Source organism: Monodelphis domestica, chromosome 1, assembly GCF_027887165.1.
Source record: "Monodelphis domestica isolate mMonDom1 chromosome 1, mMonDom1.pri, whole genome shotgun sequence".
In the NCBI taxonomy this organism is placed as follows: domain Eukaryota; kingdom Metazoa; phylum Chordata; class Mammalia; order Didelphimorphia; family Didelphidae; genus Monodelphis; species Monodelphis domestica.
This window is the reverse complement of record NC_077227.1, coordinates 722227967-722251438: the sequence shown is the minus strand read 5'-3', so window position 1 is coordinate 722251438 and position 23472 is coordinate 722227967. Positions and strand designations below refer to the sequence as shown.

General features: G+C 36.6%; 1 protein-coding gene across 1 annotated transcript in view; it reads left to right on the top strand.

Annotated features, from left to right (window-relative positions):
* The first annotated feature begins 365 nt into the window (after positions 1–365).
* LOC100028784 (A.superbus venom factor 1-like) overlaps positions 366–23472 on the top strand; it is an 87296-nt gene continuing 64189 nt past the window's right edge. Inside the window, exons 1-10 of the mRNA XM_001378686.5 lie at positions 366–610; positions 2117–2306; positions 3863–4025; positions 4151–4221; positions 6592–6686; positions 7249–7331; positions 7443–7533; positions 10979–11081; positions 12587–12707; positions 17784–17899. Of these exons, the coding sequence (XP_001378723.4) occupies positions 489–610; positions 2117–2306; positions 3863–4025; positions 4151–4221; positions 6592–6686; positions 7249–7331; positions 7443–7533; positions 10979–11081; positions 12587–12707; positions 17784–17899 (1155 nt within the window). The 5' untranslated portion in view covers positions 366–488. The remainder of the gene's footprint in view (positions 611–2116; positions 2307–3862; positions 4026–4150; positions 4222–6591; positions 6687–7248; positions 7332–7442; positions 7534–10978; positions 11082–12586; positions 12708–17783; positions 17900–23472) is intronic.

Below are 23472 nucleotides of genomic sequence, written 5' to 3'. Positions count from 1 at the left end.
CAACTTGCATTTACAGAGGAAATTTCTTCCTGAAAAGTTGTCTTCATTAATTAAATCATAAGTCTGGTTTCCACCCTCCACCCCCCCCCCAAAATGTTTAAATGAGACTATTGGACAAGGAGAAGAAATCACCTCAGGGGCCTTCTGGATAACGGTATCAAATAAGCAAAAATCACAAGACAATCATAGTATTTTAGAGTTAGCAGGGACCTGAGGAGTCCTTGGTGACTTTTGTTCTCTGAACTAGACAGAAGTTACCTTTCTCTTCTCTTTCTCTGCCAGCTGGGGTGCTGGTCCAAATGTTCCTGATTTGCTACCTTCTCCTGTCTGAGTCTAAAGGGCTGCTGTGAAATGGAGGAGGGAGAGAGGAACTTGTACCTGATTGCTCATTTCCTCTCTTCCCTTCCCACCCCACTCCTTTATCTCTGTTGGCTTGAGTCTCTGGGTCATACAAATACTGTGTCTGCTGTCAAGAACTGTTATTGAAGATGAGAGAGGGAGACAGATACGGCTTCTCCCCAGCATCCTGGGCTAGCATCATGAACCATTCCAGGTTCACTCTGCTGCTGCTAGGACTTTTCTTCCTAGTCCCATCACATAGCCAGAGATCGTAAGTAGTCCTAAGCCCTCTAGTCCATGTCTTTGATCTCTCCTTAATGAGTCCAACTCCAGCTTTTGTGCCTGCCTGGGATCCCAGGGACATGTCATAAAATGGTAGGGTGAGGAAGAACCTTCCAAATCATCTAAGCCATCCTCCTCATTTGAGAGAGGAAGAAACTGAAGCAAAGAAACAAACCAACTAACTCAAGATCTGATTAGTGGCTGATTATTGGTAGACTCAGAGAGAGAGAGACCTTCTTGCTGTAGAACTGAGCTGAGAAGGACCCAGAGTAATGGAAATGCTGATTCAATTATAGTGATCTAATGAATGGGGAAAAGGGGAAGGCAACATCATTTATTTATTATCTACTATATGTCAGGTACTGTGTTAAGTGACTTATAAACATCTCATTTGATTGGCACAATGATCCTGGAAGGTAGTTGTTCTTACTATCTCCATTTTACAATTGAGGAAACTGAGGCAAACTGAGACTAAGTGACTTATATGAGGTCATGCAGCTAGTAAGTATCTGGGATAAGATTTAAATTCAAGTCTTCTGGACTCCAGGTCCAGCACTCTTTACTGTACCACCTAGCTGCCTACTGACACTGGACTTGCAGTCAAAAAGACCTGAATTCAAATCATTCTTTTGTTGTAGACTAATTATATGGTGATGCTGGACAAATTGCTTATCTCAAATGTAAAATGAAGAATTTGGGCTCAATGGTCTCCAAGGTCTCTCCTCATTCTGAATTAAGTATACTATGAAAAGACAGTAGGTGTTATCTGATACCAATATCTGCCCCACTTTACAGATAAGGAAACTAAGTCCTAAAGAAGTTTTTCCTATGGAAGTGACAAAGTCAGGATTCAGAGTCAGGTTCTGTGACTCAAGAACTATCAGATATTTTTCTGTTGTACCATGCTGGGGCATAGGTCATACATAATTGAGAAAACAGTAGCTAGGAAGGTTAATGATAACCCAAATATAGTGAGTTTGTATGGGATTTAATGGTTTGCCAAGTGCTTTTTCTGGCAACAATTCTGTAAGTCAGCATGCTGAGATTTGTGATGTAAGGGGGGCAGCTAAATTAGGTGGCTCAACAGATAGGGAGCCAGATCTTGAGACAGGATGTCAAACCTAGTACCAGACACTTTCTATCTGTGTGACCCTGGGCAAGTCACTTAACCTCCATTATCTAGCCCTTACTACTCTTCTGCCTTGGAACCAATAAACAACATTGATTTTTAAATGGAAGGTAAGGGTTAAAAAAAAGGAAAGTAGATATTTCTATTATCCTCATTTTACAGTTGAGAAACCTGAGGCATACAGATTAAGTGACTTGCCCAGGATGACACATCCAGTGAATGTCTGAGGCTGGATTTGAACTCAGGTCATCCTGACTACAGGCCCAACACTCTATCATTGTACCACCTAATTAGATAGGGATAAATGAAGCAACAGAATGCAAAGGGTCCATAAATCTCTCCTTCTATTGATTCGCCCCTCCATAGTATCACATTGATCACGCCAAATGTCATGCATCCTGAGCGTGAAGAAACGATATTGGTGGAAGCTCATGATCTCACCTCTGACATGACCTTTAAACTCACCTTCTATGACTTTCCAAAGAAGAAACATCTCTCTGATGAGATCGTCTTCACCCTGGATTCTAGCAATAGAACAGCTGTTGTCAAAATCAAGGTGAGTGATCCCTCACATTATGGAATAAGATTGGTCCTACGCGCAAATGGGTTTATTTCTTGGTACTAAGGTTGTCCTCAAACCTCAGTGATCAATTGATCAATCACACATGGTCAAAGGAGAAACATGTGGTATGAACTCTTGCTTTGCAAATGAGGAAACTCAGACCCAGAGAGGTTGCCAGGTTTCCCAAGGTCACACAGGTAGTATGTGTCAAAGCTAGGATTTCAAATTATGTTTTGACTCCAAATCAAGCATTTTTTCCATATCACCCAATTTTCCATAAAGAACCATGCCATTTTCAAGACTCTTTTGTCTGAATCAATGAAAAATGCCTACTTGAATCTGTTAAGAAGAGGTCAGAGTAGAAACAAATCCAGACAAGAGTTGGGTTCTAACTTAAAGTTGGACAATAAAAATAGATATGAATAAAACTCTAGTAGTTCATTGAAGTTCCCAGGAATTGGACTCTAGATAGTCAGGGTTTTGAAAAATCACAGATTTAGAACTTGCAGGGACTTTTAATGTCAACCCACTCACTTTATAGCAAAAGAAACTGAGACCCAAAGAAGTTAATTAATATGACCATAAGCATATAGTGGTAAGCAGCAGAAACAGGATTCAAGCCCAGGTCTTCTGATTCTACCTTTCTCCCTCGTTCTTCATTCTGTCTGTCCCACCAATCTCTTCTGCTGTTATTAAAATGGAAAAAAAAATCCCAAGTAAGAGTAATAAGCCATCACTAAATACCTTGCTGTTGATAATGCCAAGGGATTGGAGTTTAACTCTAGGAATAGGCCAGGATAAATAGAGAATCTGATGGACCTCGAAGCAGACCCTAATCTTCCTAGGTGGCATCTACATCCAAGCTGCCTCCTTCCACTTAGGGAAATAATCCTTAATCTGCCTGCATTGAGCACAACTATAACAAGCAATTTTTCAGCTCAGGAAAAACAGTAAGTAAAATTCCCTCAATTCAACTTGATGGAGAAAGGGCCACTATTTTGTTGTCATTGTTGTTGTTGGGTCGTACAACTCTTCATGACCCCATGGACCATCACACATCATACCCTTCTATCCTGGACTATCTCCCAAAGTCTGTCCAAATTCATATGTATTGCTCCCATGGCACTATCTTTTTCATCCTCTGCTTTTTTGCAGTCTCTTTCTTCCTTTTGTCTTTCCCAACATCAAGATCTTTTAAAATGAGTCCTCTCTTCTTATTATTAGGCCAGAATATTTCAATTTTAGCTTCAGTATTTGCCCTTCTAATGACTAGTGTGAATTAATTACTTTAATGCTACTATCTGGTAGCTTCTAATTTTAACAAATTATTCTTACTAAGTACTAAACTCATGTCTTTCTTTGATGCTAAAGGACTGTCAGCACCCTCTAACGTTTGGTACCCTGAAAAGAACCCCAGTTGCTCTACTTGAGTTATAGCTTTTGCAATGATTAGAGACTGGAGGCTTTTCTTCACCTTCAATCACTCCATCATTGTCCCGGCCATCTCCATCTCTTTTGTGTATGAACTCTTCTTTTCCCCCACTTTTTAGATTCCTTCCATTATGTTTAAGCCAAACTCACCATTGAAGCAATATGTGACTATCAAGGTCAAAAGCTCCCAATCAGAGGTGGAAAAAGTGGTGCTAATTAGCCACCATACTGGATATATCTTCATTCAGACAGACAAGCCCATCTACACTCCAGGATCCACAGGTATGCTGGTCTTTTGGGATGGATACTGGGAGTCAAGGGAGGGACAGAAAAGAGGGAAAGGAGATTGCAGTGACTGAATTTTGGAGGGTTTCTTCCTCTCAGGGAGTTTGACTCTCTCTTCTCAGTTCTCTTCAGGATTTACACCTTGGACATTCACCTGAAACCTGTCTCTAAATATTTCCATTTGGATATTCAGGTGAGCTCTCTTTAAGAAGCTTGGTAGACTAGACTTGGAAAGAAACTTTGATCTCATATCATCTTTGATAGCCCATCTGGTTTTTTGAGGGGGAAGGGGCAGCTAAAGGGATGGCCTTTTCAAGAAGACTGGGGTTGGAGTCAAGAGTTCAGATTTCATCTTTGTTGCTTATTATCCCAATGACCTTGGGCAAATCATATCCTTCCACTAGGCCTATATTCTCACTCATACATACTGCTGACATTATAAGAATTTATGAGATGACTTAATTTATGCAAAGTGCTTTGAACTTCTAGATGTTATATATCTATGAAGACTATGTTATTAATTACCATTAAGATTTTAAGATAATGATCAAAATAAACCAATACAACAATTTCAAGAATAATTAATGAAAAATGTAACATTTTTCAGGAAATAATTTAAACCAATTATGGTTTTACTTATCTTTAAATCCATTCACATCTCTCCTGAAATATGACTTCCAAATTAAAGAGGAAGTCAAGTCAAAACACCTTAGTAATCATTATGTGTACTTGAATGATACCAGGCAATATGATTACATGAAAAAACAAACTGATAACTCTTATTGAATCTGTGTCCAGCAGGTTTCAAATGACCTTTGGGCTTTATAAATTTAAATTCTTAACATGTATGAAGGTATGACAAAGACACAGCTTCAAGCTTATATCTTATATATATATTATATTATTATTATTTATTATTATATAATATATTTTATTATTATATTATTATATATTATTATGTATAATATATAATATTATTATATTATTATATATTTTTATATAATATATAATATTATTAAATATTATATATTATATAAAAAGACCACAATTGATGAATATAATATCTTGGTCTCATATAGGTTTGACACAAAAAATATAATATCAAGAAAAAAGACTCTGAATGAATATGTTAAGGAATTAAATAGCATACTGAAAGTAAAGCTTAACCGACAGAGCTTATTAAAAGTTCTAGTAGCTACACTACACCAGTGTTCTTGTGTACAATTTCAGTGCTGTAGAATAGACCATAATAAATTTGACAAATATCTTCATGCTAGGATACAAGTTCCCACACCCATCCTAATTGCTTTCAGTATAGAAGACCCAGTCTTTCCTCACTGAATCAACCAACTGATTAAAGAATAAATTAGGTATGAAAAAGTCCTCCATCAATTTGGGAAGAATATACTTATTTCATCATTGAATGAAACAGATGATGCCACACAGGAAAGTCTTGTTATTGGTTGGTTGAAGAATTTTGGTCATGCTACATGGAGAAAAGAGCAAGCTAATCCAGGAGTGTGACAAATTCCCACACTCAGGTAATACAGTGGTAGCCAAATCTAGCAGTGAGGGTCTCCTAAGATGAAATTCTCTTGTGGGGAGAGAAAGGACTGAGTTTCTCCCCCCTCCACTATTAATCTTGTGAATTTTGAAATATCAGAAGATATGAAAGCTCTGTCAGTATTGATAGTAGTAGGTACCAGAGCTGGTAGCAGCATTCTCAGGGCAGCAGTGACTTAAAACATCTGCATCAGAAGTCAAAGAGACATATCAGAGACAAACTAAAAATTCTGAATAAATTAGCTTCAGGACTGAGGAAAATTAGCTTCATGAGTCTTTAAGGACACAAGCTCTTGGAACCCATCAAAAAGCTACACATAAATTCCATTCTTGGGAATTCCACAAAGGGAAAAAGGCTTCTGGTCACCAAGGAGCTATGAGTTTTCCATTTGGCCAGATCTTTTCTCTAATTTAAACACATTCTTCCCAGGGACCGGTGTATGCAAAAGGAGAGTGAGCCTACAGAATAGGCAGATAATTTTTGTAATAAATAACCTTGCTACATTTGCATAATATTTATGAGACTAATCAATTGACTTGTGTCCAATAGCTCAAGAAAATGTAACCCCTTAAAGTTATCCCCAGAATCTAGAAAGGAATAGTAATAAGCTTCCTTCTAGGGACTCATCTTGCCAATGCAAGTGGGAGCTGAGGAATTAGTCCAAGAGGGATTGCTAAAAGCACAAAATCAGTATTAACAAAACCCAGAGTTAATCACTTGGATCATCTAATATGAAAGCTTCTTTACCAAAAAGGAGGAAATTGGCTGATATACATTCTCAGAACACATGATCAGCATGTCAGTATTTTTGGATCTAATTATTACATTAAGCAATAATCAAAGCTCCAGGGGATTTGTCAAGTGTTAACAAAAGTGGTTTCCCATCAGATTGAATTTACAAAAAGTCCAAGATCCAAGAATGGAACATGATGGAGTGCTTAGATGAAAGGAAAACAGGAAAGCATTGTTACTCTTTCTGGTCTATGTCTATCTTCCCAGAACCCAGAAGGCATTGTGATAAAAAGTCAAGATTTCAGAGATCCTACAGAAAATGGCATCTTCTCTTCAACATACTTCATACCTGAACTGACCACGTAAGTTGGAAAGAGTGAGGGGCGGGGGGGGGGGGCAGCTGGGTAGCTCAGTGGATTGAGAACCAAGCCTAGAGATGGGAGGTCCTAAGTTCAAATCCGGCCTCAGCCACTTCCTAGCTGTGTGACCCTGGGCAAGTCACTTGACCCCCATTGCCTAGCCCTTACCACTCTTCTGCCTTTATTGACTCCAAGACAGAAGGTAAGGGTTTAAAAAAAAAAAGAGTGAGGGGAGGGGGTTTCCAAGTTAGGAGTTTGGTTTAAAGCAACAAAAAAGAAAAAAAAGTCATTATCAATCATCCTGAATTACAATCCCAACTTCTACATTTACTTGACTTTTGACCTTGGGTAAATCATTGAAGCTCTCTTGAGTTTCAATTTGTTCATCTATAAAATGGGGCTCATAATACCCATTAGCTGTGGGAAAACAAATGATTACAGTGGAACAGTCCCAGTACCAAGATAGTTGCTATAGATTGGGGGAATGTTGTAGAGTAGAAGAGAGAAGGGAGGTTTTCCATATTTCCACATGTCTATCAAGTAATCCTTGCTCCTTTCTGCTTAGCTTTGGTACCTGGAAGATAGTTGCCCGATATGAAGATGCTATTAAAAGAACTTTCTCCACAGAGTTTGAAATTAAGGAGTATGGTAAGAATTGCACTCTCTGAAACGACCCTATTTATACCACACAGGTTTTCCCCTGCCTCTATCATGGCCTCAGTCCCAACCCTTTTTTCTACTCTCTTCCCAAAACTCTAGTGCTACCAAGTTTTGAAGTCACATTGGAACCATCAGAAAAGTTCTTTTACATTGATGGAAATGACATGCTGGAAATTGATATCAGTGCTAGGTAGGTGTGATCATCTACTTTTCCCCTTAGTTCTTTCAAGAAGAACCTCTCCAAAGGGGTAGGCTTCACGGAATTTCCTTGGTTCCCTGGATAAAATTAATGAATCCCTTAGAGATGGGAGGAATTTCCAGGTCTGCAGAACAGTGTGGACAAAAGAGCAAAGTCCAAAAGTGGTGCTCAAAGTGTCCAAAATGTTTTCCGGACTACTGTATAAAAAAATAAAAAGAGTAAAGGGCTTTAAGAACTAGGGGGATACAAAGAATTAATCCTTATTCTCAGAGAGCTGGTATTCTAATGGTGAAGAAAGCAAGTATATACAAAAGTAAATACAGAACAAATATAAGTAAATATAAAGTATTAAAATACAAGTATGTATAAAAGTATATACAAAATAAAGTAGTTCCTGTGTGAAAACAAGGAAAGACTCTGTTGAAAGAAAGGTTATGGAGGTAGAAAAGATAATATTTGGGCAATGATCAGAAATGAGGGGTAAGGGAGAGTGTGCAATTGAAGGTAATTTGCAGATTATAAAGTAAGGAGATTGCATTGATGATGATGCTTTAGCCAGAAATGGGGAAGTTTGAAAGAGAAAAGAGTTTGTGATGGAAAGAGAAATTAACTTGAGGCATGTTGAATTTAAGATGTATTTGGAATAACCAGTTTGAACTGTTTAGTAGGCAATGGGTGATATGAAATTAAAGCTCTGGTGAAAGTTTTTGACTAGATATTTTGAACTATAAGTTATCTGCCTAAAAATAATAATTATGACCTTGGTAGCTGATGAAGTTGCCAAAAGAGAGTATGTAGAGAAAGGAGAGAAGAGAGGGCTTACAACAGAATCTTGGATAATATGCAGAGGTAGGGTACATGATGTGAATGATGATAAGTCTCAAAAAAGGAGAGAAAAGAACAATAAAACAAAGAAAAGGACATCCAGGGTAGAGAAATGTCACAACAAACCAGAAAGGAGAGAGTATGCATGGTGGAGGGAGGGGAATGAAGTTTCAACAGAGTCAGATGCAAGAGATTGGTGGAGAAAGATAAAGACAGAGAAAAGATGCTCATATTTGGCATTTAAGAGATCACTTTCAAGTATGGAGAAATCTATTTCACTTGAATGTGGAGATTAGAAGTGATATTACAGAATTGAAGAGTGAGAAAAGAACAAGTGGAGGCGGTGAGTGTAGATAGCTTTTTAACTAATGGAAGAAAAGGGAAATAAAATGACAAATTCAATGAAGATGATTAAAAAAGATTATGGGGAGAGAAGCTGGACAAAGATAGTTGAAAAGGAGCTTATAGATGTTGAAGATTCTTGAGAGAGGGGATGATCAAGGTTGTAATCAGAGGGAGAAGATAAGAAAATGGCTGATCAGCATGCCATCTTGGCAAGGAGAAGGTCTGCCTCATTATCAGAAGCTTGAGGGAAGGGAAAAAAGAATGGGAAGTTGAGATGATAGCAAGGGGTTTGAAATGAAAGGAAGAAAAAAAGTATTATTTTCTTAGTAAAGATGGTGCAGTAGATAGAACCAAGCTTGGAATCAGAAAGAGCCATCTTCCTGAGTTCAAATCTGGCTCCAGATACTAACTGTGCCACTGTGAGCAAGTCACTTCATCCTTTTTGCCTCAGTTTCCTCATCTATCAAATGAGATGGAGAAGGAAATAGCAAACCACAATGATATCTCTGTCAAGAAAATTCCAAATGGGATCTTGAAGAGTCAAACGTGACCAAAACAATTAAAAACCAACAGTGGCCTTAAAAGGCATAGAGAAATAAAGGAATGGGAGTTCTCAATTGATGGTGAAGAATAGAGAGGTAAGGAATAAGAAAAGATGGAATGATTAGAGGTTATGTCAGGCAGTATAGGGTAGGTGAATTCACTATGATACCATTGGGAGACTATCTTGTTAGCTATGGGACCATAAAGTAAGAGCATTTTCTAAATTACTTAATATGGAGGGAGGAATAGAGACCAGGGAAATAGGAATGAGGATCAAGGGAAAAAAATTTAACCCTTATAATATAATTTTTTTATTCAAAGATATTTTATTTTCCCAATTGCATGTTATTTTACATTTTAATTACACGTTAATTTTTGACATGTTTTCCAAAATTATAAGATCCAAACTATCTCCCTCCCTTGCCTCCCACCCCCCTCAGAGATGGTAAGCAGTTTAATCTGGGCCATACATGTATTACTAATGATATCATTTTAATAAGAAGCTTAAAAGGTGGACTGGAACCATACCAGTTGAACTGGTTTTCCCTAGAAATGCCAAAGTTTCTAATTAAGGAATTGTAATTCCTGTGATTAACAGTGAAATCTAGTGTGTGACCGTCTCCTATGTGTGACTTAGATTTAGTCAAGGTATAGTTATGAGATTTTAGAAAGCTGAGGAAGTGGAAGATTAAAGAATTAGTGGCAACATCAATGTAAATGTTGAAAGTTCCCTAGTATAAGGGGGGAAAGGAAGACAGTGAGCTAAACACTAAATTCCCTGAGAAAAGAGAAAAAATAGCCTGGGGGTTGGCGTATAATAGTCTCTACAATGTGAAGTAAGTGGAATTTTTTTTATTAAGGGGACTTTAAAGGAAGAGGAGGTACTGAAGGATGCTGGTAAAGGAAGAATCTGCCAATCAATCAATAGATCATTCAGTTAACAAGCCTTATTTGGCCGTTATTATGTGTCAGGATGCATTAATCAGTAGAGATAAAAAGAGAGACAAAAACACTTCCCATGACATCAAGGAACTCATATTCCATTGGGAAGACAACATACAAATAAGGAGGTATGTGCATGATAGACACAATCAATGCAAATGGTATATTATCTCAGAAGGAAGCCACCAGCAGTGGGAAGAACCAGGAAAGATCTCTTGCAGATGATATTTTAGCTGAATCTTAGACGAAACCTGGGAAGCTGGGAGGTAGAAGGATCAAGGAGTATTCTGACACCCTTTCTAGCACCAATATGTTAGAAGGTAGAGGGAAGAGAGAGAGACATGGAGATGATGGCCAAGGATGAATCAGTGTCAAAGAAAGTCAGTTCTCAGCGAGGGATAGTAGAATACGAGGAGAGAGAGGTCCAGGTAGAAGAGAAATGTGTTCACTATAGAATTCCACGCTCAGTGGGTGATTGGCAGATGGCCTCTTCTTTCAATAAATCCCTTCCTTCAGACAATTAGGTGCACAGAGGTTTAGACTGATGGTTTGGGAGTCAGGAAGACCCTACTTGAAATATGACCTCAGATACTTACTTGTCATTTAACTTCCATCTCTCAGTCTTACTTTCCTCATTTGTAAAATGAGAATAATAGCATTTCCCTCCCAGAGCTGTTGTGAGGATAAAATGAAATATTTTAAAGCATTTTACATACTTTAAAGCATGATATAAACAGTATTATTATTTTTTCTCCTTTTATTATTATTATTCTCTCCTTAGATACATCTATGGAAAACCAGTGGATGGTGTAGCCTTTGTCCTCTTTGGAGTAATGAAGGATGGACATAAGGAAGGTCTACCCCACTCCCTTCAGCGGGTGCATGTAAGCTCATAATTAGGACTGAGGTCATCACAGATTCATATCTAAGGAATATCCCCATACGTTCTCCCTTGGTAGTCCCATCTGACTCACCTTGCCTTGAGATGGGAGGGCAAGTTAGGATACATTCCTGATTCCTGGAACTGTTTGAACAAACTCCTGTTTGTTCAAAAAGTCTTCCTGCATAACTAAGGAGGCAGCTACATAGATATAGGACACCTCTACCCTCAAAGAGCCTGTTTTCTAGTTGGCAAGAGAGCATACAAATACAGGAGAGAATGAATGAATAACATTATTTGATGAAGAAAGAAAATGGCCAGGTCCCCATTTGTTTAACTCAGAGTGAATCAGGAAACAGAGGGAAAGACCCTTGAAGGTGGATACGAGGTCAAATTTGAAACCAGGACCTCCTGTCACCAGGCCTGGCTCTTGAGCCACCTAGCTGTCCCTCTGTGTTCATCAGAACTATGACATCAGCAGCTGAGCACAATACCCCAAATGTATGACCAGGACAGAGTTCAGCACAAATATCACTTCCCTAATCTAAGACAATATGCTCCATTTAATGCAGCCTAAAATTTCATTAGAGGTGTTAAGCTTGCAAATTGCCTCTATTGGTTACAAGAGTGGTGGTTTTATATCCATAAATTATGATCCTTTCTTTAGTGAAATGTACACACACTGGACCTAAGTTTAGGGTCTGCCTAGGAAAGTAGGAGGAGGGGCAATCATGGTACTGGACCTGATGTCCTGTCCTTGTGGGCAAGGCGTCCTCACAGTAGCATAGTAGATAGAATGGTGGATTTGAAATTAGGAAGATCTTTGTATGGATCCTGTCTCAGATATACTTACTCTCTAGACAAATTATTTAATTTTTTGCATATCCAAGTTTCTCCGTCTGTCAAATGGGGATAATAACATTATCTATGTCAGAGGGTTGTGGTGAGTATCAAAAAATGTTACGTATCTTAAATATTTTAATTAAATAAATTTAAAATTAAATCTAAAATTAAAATAAATTTTAAAATTTAAATTAAATAAAAATATTAATGTATTAAAGTATTTAAATAAAGTAACAAAAATAAAATATTAAAATACAAGGTAGCTTGAGAAAGTGGGTACTAGCATTTATTAATATTAATAATAATAATAATTATTATTATTGTGTGGTCTCAGGCCCCAAACCCATTGGAATGAGACTCTCCTGATTTTTCACCAGAAAACCACCATTTCCCACTAGTATGAGAGGTAGGGCAGAGTTGATGAGAGTGGAAGACAGAGAGAGTCTTAGATTTCACCCAAGGGGAAGCACCTTAAAGTCTCTAGTGTAGCAAGCTGGGCAAAGGGACATAATGGGGGATCTAACACTCTGTCTCCCACTCCCATCAGCTCTTCCTCATCCTTGACACAGGCATGAGGCATTGACTTCCATCCATCAGGCTAGAGTCCCATATCAATGGCTTTGGACATACAATTCTCCTTGTTGTTGTTACTGTCTACCATTCCAGATAGAAGAAGGAGTGGGAACTGCCTCTCTGGATAGAGCCACAGTGCAGCGCCAGTTTGCAAATCTGAATGAACTAGTGGGTCAGTCTCTCTATGTCACCGTCTCTGTGTTAACAGATACTGGTAAGTAGCAAAGCTACATTCTCCCTCTGTACTCAGATCAGGTTAGAAGGCAATAGGAAACGTTCACTTCCAACACAAGGAGACTTCAAGATTCCCATGGCTTTGACTCACTGAGCTTTCTTTTCTTCCTCTCCACTGGATGGAAGAGGGAGTGGTGCTGAGATTTGCAAGAAAATGTCTCCTTTCTGATTATTCAGAACTAAAATACTCTGATAAAGGCATTTAAGCACACAGGACACAGATAAACACAGACATTCCTTCCCCTCCTCCTCCCCCAAACCCTTCTTTTATGTGGTGGCACCCACGCATTCTTCTACTTAATTAAGTGTAAGCATGAAAATGAATCTACTTTTGCTCTATCTCCATGCATGGTTGATCCCCTTAAGTGCTATTCTTTGGGTGACTCTCCCCAACCCAAGTTTACCAGGCTGTCATTGGGGAAATTCTCAATCTTGAGCAAATCTATGGCGATGCTCTGAAATGAAGGGTGAATGCTTGGGCACCATGTCCATTGGTCCCAGTGGAAAGAGCTCTGGGGTTGGAGTTAGGAGAGACTATATTTGAGTCCTACTTACTAGCTGTATTAGTATGGAGGTCATCTAACCTCCATAAAGCTCATTCTATGAAGAATGAGATAATAATAGTCCACACAGAGCTATTGTGAGAACCAAATAAGATACTGTAGAGTACACTATATAAGTACCAGCTATTATCCTAGGAAAGAAGGACCAGGTGACCATAAGAACTCACCTGTGTTCCTAGGATTGGACCTGAGGACCCCTCCTCCCAATTCATCTTTCAGGAGGCTGGCTATGAAACTTGTGGTGGCCTTAGAACTGAAGTTATTAGCTTTTTTGTAATATTGATCCCTTTGGCAGCCTGTTGAAATCCATGGAATCCTCAGAATAATGTTTCCTGACACACAAAATACAAAGGATTACAAAGGAAACTAATTATATAAATGCAATATAAGTATAAATGCAAATTTCACTTAAAAAACAGGTACATAAATCTCAACTCAAGACCATGTATCCTTTTTTTTAGACTCTTACCTTCCATCTTGGACTCAACACTGTGTATTGGATCCAACTGTAAAAATTAAATTAGTCTCTAGTAATAAAAATATTCTATTTTAAGAGGTTTATTAAGGATTATTAGAAAATCAAGGAATAAAGAAAATACAAAATAAGAAATCACATGCCCATTGCTGATTAGCCAATTCATAACTCCTGTGCTTAGCATACTTACTACATCATTTCGATGGAAGAGCACATTGAAGAACGTGAGGTAGGCGTTACTGCCAGTTAAATATGAATTGTGATCTCACCAAGGTGGAGACTCAGGTGAGATTATAGGGAATTCTGGGAAATACTAAGCACTCTGGGGATTGAAGTCTAGGGTTCAAATCTCCATTTTTACACAAGGCAGAAGAGTGGTAAGGACTAGGCAATGGGGGTTAAGTGACTTGCCCAGGGTCACACAGCTGGGAAGTATCTGAGGTCAAATTTGAACCCAGGACCTCCCATTTCTGGGCCTGGCTCTCCATCCACTAAGCTACCTAGCTGCCCCTAAGACCCTCTATCCTAAGGAAGATATCCTCTATCTGGGAAGAGTTGAGGTTGCAGGGCTCCCCTCACTCATTACCTATCTCTCCACTTCCCTGCTTACTGTCTACCCACTCTGTGATGAACCTTACAATTTGAAGCTCTACTTTATTTTTAAAATTTTATTTTATTTCCCCCAATGACACATAAAAAGTGTTCCCAACATTATCCAAAGAATACTGAGTTTTGAATTCTATACTGTGTAAATAGAATTGTGTACCCTTGGACTTCATCTCCCAGCATCCCTTTCCTTTTTCATCCCTGCCTTGCATCCTTAGGTTTTGAAGATAAGTTGCGTATAACTACACCCCTCTCTCTTTCTCCTTCTGCTTTTTGCCGTCCTGGCAGACTTCTCTTTACTGATGGTTTTACTTTCCTCTACTTCAAGTTATTATTAATAATATCTTATAAAAATATAATACTTGGTATAGTGGATATTAATTTTAATCTTACACTACTCTCATCTCCATTCAACCACACCTTGAGATGGTAAGCAGTTTTCCATGTGTGATCATGTAAATCATTTTTACATATTAATATTTTTGTGAAAGGAAACTCAAAAAATTTAAGAAAGAAAGTGAAAAAAAGTCTGCATTGGTCTGGATTCAGATTTCAGCAGTTCATTTTATTTGGAAGCAGATGACTTTTTAAAATTATGAGTCCTTTGGGATTGTTTTGAATCATTGTATTGCTGAGAATAGCTAAATTATTTAGTTATTCATTATACAGTACCTGTAGCTGTATACAACGTTTTTTCTGGTTCTGCTTATTTCACTCTGCTTTAGTTCATGTAAGTCTTCCCAGGTTTTTCTGAGTTCCTCCTGCTTGTCATTTTTTACAGCATAATAATTTTCCATTACAATCAAATGCTATAACTTCCTCAGACATTCTCCAAATGATGGGTATCCCCTCACTTTCCAATTCTTTGCCTCCACAAAAGAGCTGCTTTCAATATTTTCATACTTATAAGTCCTTCCTCTTTTTATTTTTTATCCCTTTGGGATACAAACCTAGTAACAGTATTGCTGGGTCAAAGAATATGTACTGTTTTATAGCCCTTTGGGCATAGGTCCAAATTGCTCTCCAGAATGATTGAGTCAGTTCACAACTCTCCCCAACAATGCATTAGTGTCTCAGTTTTCTCATTTCCCCTCCAAGTTTTATCATTTTCTCTTCTGTCATAATAAATCAATCTGATAGATATTGTGTGGTAACTCAGAGTTGTTTTAATTTTTAATTTTTCTAATTAATAGTGACAGGATATTTTTTGCATGACTAAAGAGACATTTTATGTCTTTTTTTTGAGAACTGCCTATTCATATAACCTTTGACCATTTATTACCTGATGAATGACCTGTATTCTTATAAATTAAACTCATTTATCTATGTATTTGAGAAATGAGGCTTTTATTAGAGATTTAAAAATATTTTGCACTGTTATGACTGCTATGTATTACTCTTCATCCTATTTTTTCCTGTTTAGTATCTGACCACCACATCTTCCAATTTGCCCTCTTTTCCATCAGCCCCACACCTCTTCTCTTATTCTATTTACCTTCTACTTTCCTGTAGGGTAATATAGATTTCTATACCCTTGATTGTGTATGATCTTCCCTCATGGAGCCAATTCTGATGAGAGTAAGATTCAGGTATTTCTCCTCTTCACCTCCCCCATTTTCCCTTCCACTGTAAAAGTTCTTTCATGTCCCTTTTATGTGAGATAATTTATCATTCTGCTTTTTCCTTCCCCCACCTCCTAATGAATTTCTCTTTCTCTTTCTCATTCCTTAATTTAATTTTTATTTTATCCCATCATATTTAACTCACACCCTTGCCCTCTGTCTATGTAAACTCCTTCTAAATGCCCTAATATTGATAAAGTTGTTTGGAGTTACAAGAATCATTTCCCCTTTTACAGAGTTTAACCTTATTGAATAGCTTTTGGTTTCTGCTTCCTGTTTATTGTTTTATGCTTTTCTTGAGTCTTGTATGTAAGAATCAGATTTTCCACTTAGCTCTAGGTCTTTTTTATCAAGAATGTTTGAACGTTCCCTATTTCACTGAATACTCATTTTTTTCCCCCCTGAAGGATTATGCTCAGTTTTGCTGGATAAATGATTCTTGATTGAAATCTTAGCTCCTTCACTCTCAGGAATACTATATTTCCAGCCCTCTGATTCTTTAATGTAGAAGCTGCTAAATCTTGTTTTATCTTGACTGGGGCCCTATGGTATTTGAATTGTTTCTCTTTGACTGCTTAGAATATTTTCTCCTTGATCTCAGAGCTCTGAAATTTGGGTATAATATTCCTGAGAGTTATCCTTTTGGGATCTCTTTTAGAAGGTGATTGGGTTTTTCTATTTTGCACTTGGATTCCAGAATATCAGGGAAGTTTTCCTTGATAATTTCTTGAAAAAAGAGTCTAAACTTTTTTTTATCATGGTTTTCAGGTAGTCCAATAATTCTTAGACTCTCTTTCCTAGATTTATTTTCCAAGCCTATTTTATAGATGAGAAAACTGAGGCAAACAGGGCTAAGTGACTTTCCAGCTGATAAATGACTGAGGCCAGATTTGAACCCAGAAAGATGAGTCTCCCTAACATTGGGTCTGGCACTCTATGCACTTTGCCTCTTAGTTATCCCATATGTATAGTGCTTTGCAAACTTTAAAGTACTATATAAATGTCAATCATTATTAGTACTAGCTATTTTAAAAGAATGAAAATGAGGGGGAAATGGCTCAGCAAAATTAGATGATCTATCAACTGAATTTGAGTTTTAAAAATTATTTTAATAATAAATTTCCACATGAGTTTTCTGACATTATATAATCCAAATTGTTTCCCTTCCTTCTTCCCTCCCTACTCGTAGAGTTGGTAAGCAATTCAATCTGAGTTATACACATATTATCTTACAAAACACGTTTCCATATTATTCATTTTTTTGTAAGTGAATAATCTTATAAAACCAAAACTCTAAAATATGTTCTCAAATAAACAAGTGATTAATCATATGCTTTCATTTGTATTCTTATTCTAACTGAATCTGATAATTTTTAGATTGTCTTATACCCATAGTCCTCCAAGTCTGTGAATAAAAAATGGAAGTATGTTTTCTTATCTCTTCTGCAGGACCAACCTTGGTCATTATAATTATATTAAATTTAATTTTGTTTTAAAGTTTTTATCACTATTGCTCTTTCTGTTTACATTTTAACCCCTAATTTTTATCACTGAGCAAACAGAGGCTCAAAGTCATTAATGCCAGCAGCTAGAACAGGATCCAAATTTTTCTGACTTCAAACCTAGGGCTCTTTCCATGACATAATCATGATGAAAATGGAATTTTTTTGTGTGGAAATTTAACCAAGAAATCATGTTTGGGGATTAAGCCCCTGCATCCACCCAAATTATTAAATTTGTTCATAAATATTTGTTGACTGACTGACCTTCACATTCTCTATTCCCTCTAGGAAGTGATATGGTTGAAGCAGAGAGAAGAGGTATTTCCATTGTGACATCTCCCTATCAGATACACTTCACAAAAACATCAAAATATTTCAAGCCTGGGATTCCTTTTGAATTCATGGTAATGCTGAAAACTATAAGTGTGGGGGTAAAATTTGGGGAAACTGGGAGAACAGGTAAGATCAGGAGCACTAAGAGAAAGAGGGATCTGAGTCCCATGTAGAGAGGGTGAAAAAGAACAATGAAGCCATCACCTCATAAACTCAGGTCAATGGACACAAGAGAAACTCTTGTCCTGTTTTCCCTCCTCCTTTGAAGCTCCTCTTCTCTGAGAATTCACATAATCACAGAATTCCTCAGCTAGAAAAAAAGGGGACCTCCAGTCCTCAACGTCCAGTCTAACCCAGAACTAAAGAAGAGTCTCTTTTCCTCTTTATCTGCCAACTAGTTGCCCAAAGCTATCCTTTATTTGAAGATTTCATTGCAAGTTAAAATTATTTTATACTTTCTGCTGGTATCTCCATAAACTAGCACAGTGCCAGGTATTCAGTAGTTTTAATAAACAATTGTTGCTTGATTGATCACAGAGAAGCTTGTCACAAATTTTGATAACTCTATTTATTAAGCAAGTTTGTTCTTGATGTCAAACCCAAGTTGTCTTCTTTGCTGCTTCCATTGATTGCTGCTGGATCTTTCCCCCAAGACCAAGCAGATCTAATTCTTGTTATGATTACTTGGAGCACTTACTTAACATAGGTCAGGAGAACTTTCCAGACAAAGAAGAACCCTGATTGGATGGGCCAATGGAAAAATCAGAGGAGTCAAAGTGGTTATAGGAAGTTAGGAACTTAGAGGACTTAACTGAGGCAGAAATCCAAGAATGGGGACCAGGGCAAGGTCCAATAATTGGTCTTACATTTTTTATTCCAAAGTTTCCATTACAGCCACTTGCCCTTTAATTGAACTATAACCATTGAATTATAATCTACTTCATTCCAGAGGAAAAGACAAAGATCAATTAGTGGGAGTTGTATAAAGGCAGTAATTTTAGCCAATTCAAGTAAACATGAACACTTTTTGAAAGTTGGATTTTATTTTTTTCATTACATGTGGAAACAATTTTTGAAACTGTTTTTCCAACATTTTGCAATTCAGATTTTTTCCTTCCCTCCCTCTCTTCCCTCCTTGAAGTAAATAGTTTGCTATAGATAATGTAATTGCTTTCATGTAATACATATTTTCATATTCCTTATGTCATGACTGAATCACATATACAATAAAAAACTCTTGAAGGAAATGAAGTGAAGGATGGCATGCTATGAGGAGATTCCAACAGTTCCTTCTGTGGCTGTAGATGGTGTTTTATTAAACATGAGTCCCTTGAGGTTATCTTAGAACTCAATTTTGCTGATAATTAGTTCTGCCCAGTTGATCATCACACAACATTTCTGTTACTATATACAGGATTATCCTGATTCTTCTCACTTCGCTTTGCCTCATGTCTTTATAGAAGTCTTCAGAGAAGTCTTTCCAGGTTTTTCTGAATTCATCCTGTTCATCATTTCTTGCGACACAATAGTTTTCCATTATAAGTACATGTTACAGCTTGTTCAGTCATTTCCCAATTGATGGACACCCCCTTAGTTTCCAATTTTTTGGCACTACACAAAGAGCAGCTAAAGAGACTTTTAGTACAAGTAGGTCTTTTTTCTTATCTCTCATCTTTTGGAGAAAGAGATCCAGTAATGATATTATCGAGTCAAAGGGTGTGCATAGTTTTATAGTTCTTTGAGCCTAGTTTTATATTGCTCTCCAAAATGGTTACAACCAGTTCACAGTTCCACCAAAAGTGCATTAAAGTCCAAATTTCCCCTTATCACCTCCCACAGTTATCATTTTTCTTTTTGGTCATATTACCCATTCTGATAGAAGTGAGATGATATCTCAGAGTTGTTTTAATTTTCATTCTCTGATCTGTAGTGATTTGGAGCTTTTCTTCATAGGACTCCAGATAGTTAAAATTTCTTCCTCTGAGAATTGCTTGTGCATATCCATTGAGCATTTATCAGCTGGAGAATGCTTTATATTCTTATAAATTTGACTTGGTTCTCTATATATTTGAGAAATGAGACCTTTGTCAGAGATGCTTGCTATAAAATTTCCCCCCTTCAATTTATTGTTTCCTTTCTAATCATGGTTACGTTGATCTTTTGTGCAGAAATGTTTTAATTTAATATAATCAGAAGTATCCATTTCATATTTGTAATGTTCTTTATAAGTTGTTTGGTCATAAATTCTTTTCTTTAATCTGTGTGATAGATAAACTTTTCCATGTTCTCCTAATTTATTTATAGTATCCCCTTTTGTTTGTTGTTCAAGTATCCATTTTGGCTTTATCTTAGTTTTGGTGTGAGATGTTAATATATGCCTAGTTTCTGTAATAATGTTTTCCAGTTTTCCCAGCAGTTTTTGTCAAATAGTAAGTTCTTGGGGGCAGCTGGGTAGCTCAGTTGATTGAGAGCCAGGCCTAGAGATGGGAGGTCCTAGATTCAAATCTGGCCTCAGACATTTCCCAGCTGTGTGACCCTGGGCAAGTCACTTGACCCCCATTGCCCAGCCTTTTCCACTCTTGCCTTGGAGCCAATACACAGGTTTAAAAAAAATAGTAAGTTCTTCCCCCCGTAGCCTGGATCTTGGATTTATTGAACACTAGGTAACTGTGATCATTAATTATCACATTTTGATTTCTAAGCCTATTCCACTAATCTACTACTCTATTTCTTAGCCAATGCCAAATTGCTTTGATGATTACCACTTTATAGTATAGTTTGAGCTCTGATACAAACAGATCACCTCCCTTTATATTTGTTCATGAATTCCCTTGATATTATTGGCCTTTTGTTCCTCTGATGAATTTTTTTTATTTTTTCTAGTTCTAAAACGAAAATAATTTTTGAGTAGTTTTACTGGTATGACACTGAATAGGTAAATTTTTTTAGGTATGATTGTCATTTTTATTATATTGGTTTGGCCTATCTATGAGCAATTAATATTTTTCTAATTGTTTAGGCCTGACTTTATTTCTGCAAAAAGTGTTTTGTAATTGTGTTCATATAGTTGTTATGTTTGTTTTGGTAAGAATACCTATTGTATATTATTTTCTACAGTTATTTTAAGTGGAATTTGTTTTTTTTCTACTTCTCGGTGTTGAACTTTGTTAGTGGTAAATAGAAACGTTGATGATTTGTGTGGGTTTATCTTGTATCCTGCAACTTTATCAAAGTTTTTAATGGTTTCAACTAGTTTTTTGATTAATTCTCTGAGGTTCTCTACATGATCATGTCACCTACAAATAGTTGTATTTTATAAATAGCAATAGTTTTGTTTTCTCTTTGTCTATTCTAATGCATTCAGTTTCTTTTTCTGCTGTTCTTTAATGGTTTGTTGAATTTCTTTTCTTGCTAATCTGATTATATTTTTGTAAATATTCATCCACTTCAGTTAGGTAATCAGATTTATGGAAATATAGCTAGCATTTCTAGTATGATATCAAATAGTAGTGGTGAAAATGGGCATCCTTGCTTCCTCCCTGATCTCAGTGGGAAGTTTATCTGGTTTATCCCCATTATAGAAAATGCTGGGTGGTGGTTTTATATAGATGCCCTTTATTACCTTAAGGAAAGTTCCTTTTATTTAATGTTTTCTAATATTCTTATAAGGAATGGATGTTTTATTTTGTCAAAAGCTTTTTCTGTATCTATCGAGATAATCATATGATTTCTATTGGTTTTGCTATTGATATGGTCAATTATGCTAATAACTTTCCTAATATTGAACCATCCCTGCATTCCTGGTATAAAAGCTACCTGGTCATGGTGTATGAATTTTGTGATATAATGCTGTAACCTCCTTGCTAATATTTTATTTTAAAAATTTGTATCAATATTCATTAGGGAAACTGAACTGTGGTTTTCTTTCTCTGTTTAAGCTCTTCCTAGGTTTAGGTATCAATACCATATGCGGGTCATAAAAGAAATTTTAAAGAACTCCTTCCAATATTTTTCAAAATACTTTATGTAGTATTGGAGTGAGTTCTTTAAATGTTTGGTAGAATTCACTTGTGAATCCATTTGGCCCTAGAACATTTTTCTTAGGGAATTCTTTGACAATTAGTTCAATTCCTTTTTCTGTGATGGGGTTGTTTAAGTATTCTATTACCTCTTTTGTTAATCTGAGCAGATTACATTTTTGTAAATATCCATCTGTTTCACTTAGGTCATCAGATTTATTAACATATAGGTAGGCAAAAATAACTACCAATAACTGCCTTTACTTCTTTTTCATTGGTTGTGATTTCACCTTTTTAATTTTCAATGCTGATAATTTATTTTTCTTTCTTTTTTAAAAATTAAATTAACCAATTATTTATCTATTTTATTTATTTTTAAATAAAACTAGCTCTTTGCTTATTTAGTAGTTCAATGGCATTCTTACTTTCAATTTTATTATCTCTCCTTTGATTTTCAGAACTTACAACTTGGTGTTTAATTGAGCAATTTTAATTTTTTCCTAGTTTTTTTTTTACTTGCATGCCTAATTCCTTGATCTGCTCTTTTGCTATTTTATTGATGTAGGCATTTAGAGATATGAATTTCCCATAAATATATCTTTGAATGCATCCCAGAAATTTTGGTATGTTGTCTCTTCGTTGTTACTCCCCTCCCCACCACACCCTTCCTTATTCTCCTTCTACTTCTCTAAAGGATAAAATAGGATTCTATACTCCAATGAATCTGGCTGTTCTTCCCTCTCTGAGCCAAATCCAATGAGAGTAAGGTTTAAGTATTACCTTTCACCAACCTCATCCTCTCCTCCATTATAATAGTATCCACCCCCCCATGTCTCTTTATGTGATATAATTTACCTGTTTTACTTCTCTCTTCCCATTTCACTTAGTACAATCCTCTTTTCCCCCACAAGTTTTTTCCCATATCATCCTAAATATCTTACTACTACACTCTTTGTCTATTTATACTTCTTCTAACTACTGATAACAATTTTTAAAGTTACAGATATCATATAAACAGTTTGACTTTATTGAAGTTCTTAAGTTTTTTCTCTTTCTTATTTACCTTTTATGCTTCTCTTGAATTTTGTATTTGGACATCAAATTTTCTGTTTAAGTTTGGCCTTTTCTTCAAGAATGCTTGCAAATCTTCTATTAAATGACCACATTTTCTCCTGAAAGAATATAGTCAGTTTTTATGGGTTGGTGATTCTTGGTTGTAAACCCAATTCCCTTACCTTCGGGGATATCCTATTCCATACCTTTTGTTTCTTCAATGTGGAAGCTGCCAAATCCTGTGCATTTCTGACTGGGGTTCCATGATATCTGAAGTGTTTCTTTCTGGTTGATTGTAGTATTTTCTCCTTGGTCTGGGAGCTCTTGAACTTGGATGTAACGTTACTGAGAGTTGTCATTTGGGGACTTATTGCAAGAGATGATCTATGCATTCTTTCAATGTTTTGCCCTGTTGTTTAAGAATATCAGGGTAGTTTTCTTGGATAATTTCTTGTAACATGATGTTGAGGCCTTTTTTTTTGGTCATGAGTTTCAGATAGTCCAATAATTCTTAAATTATCTCTCCTGAATCTATTTTCAATGTCAGTTGTTTTATCAATGAGATATTTCAT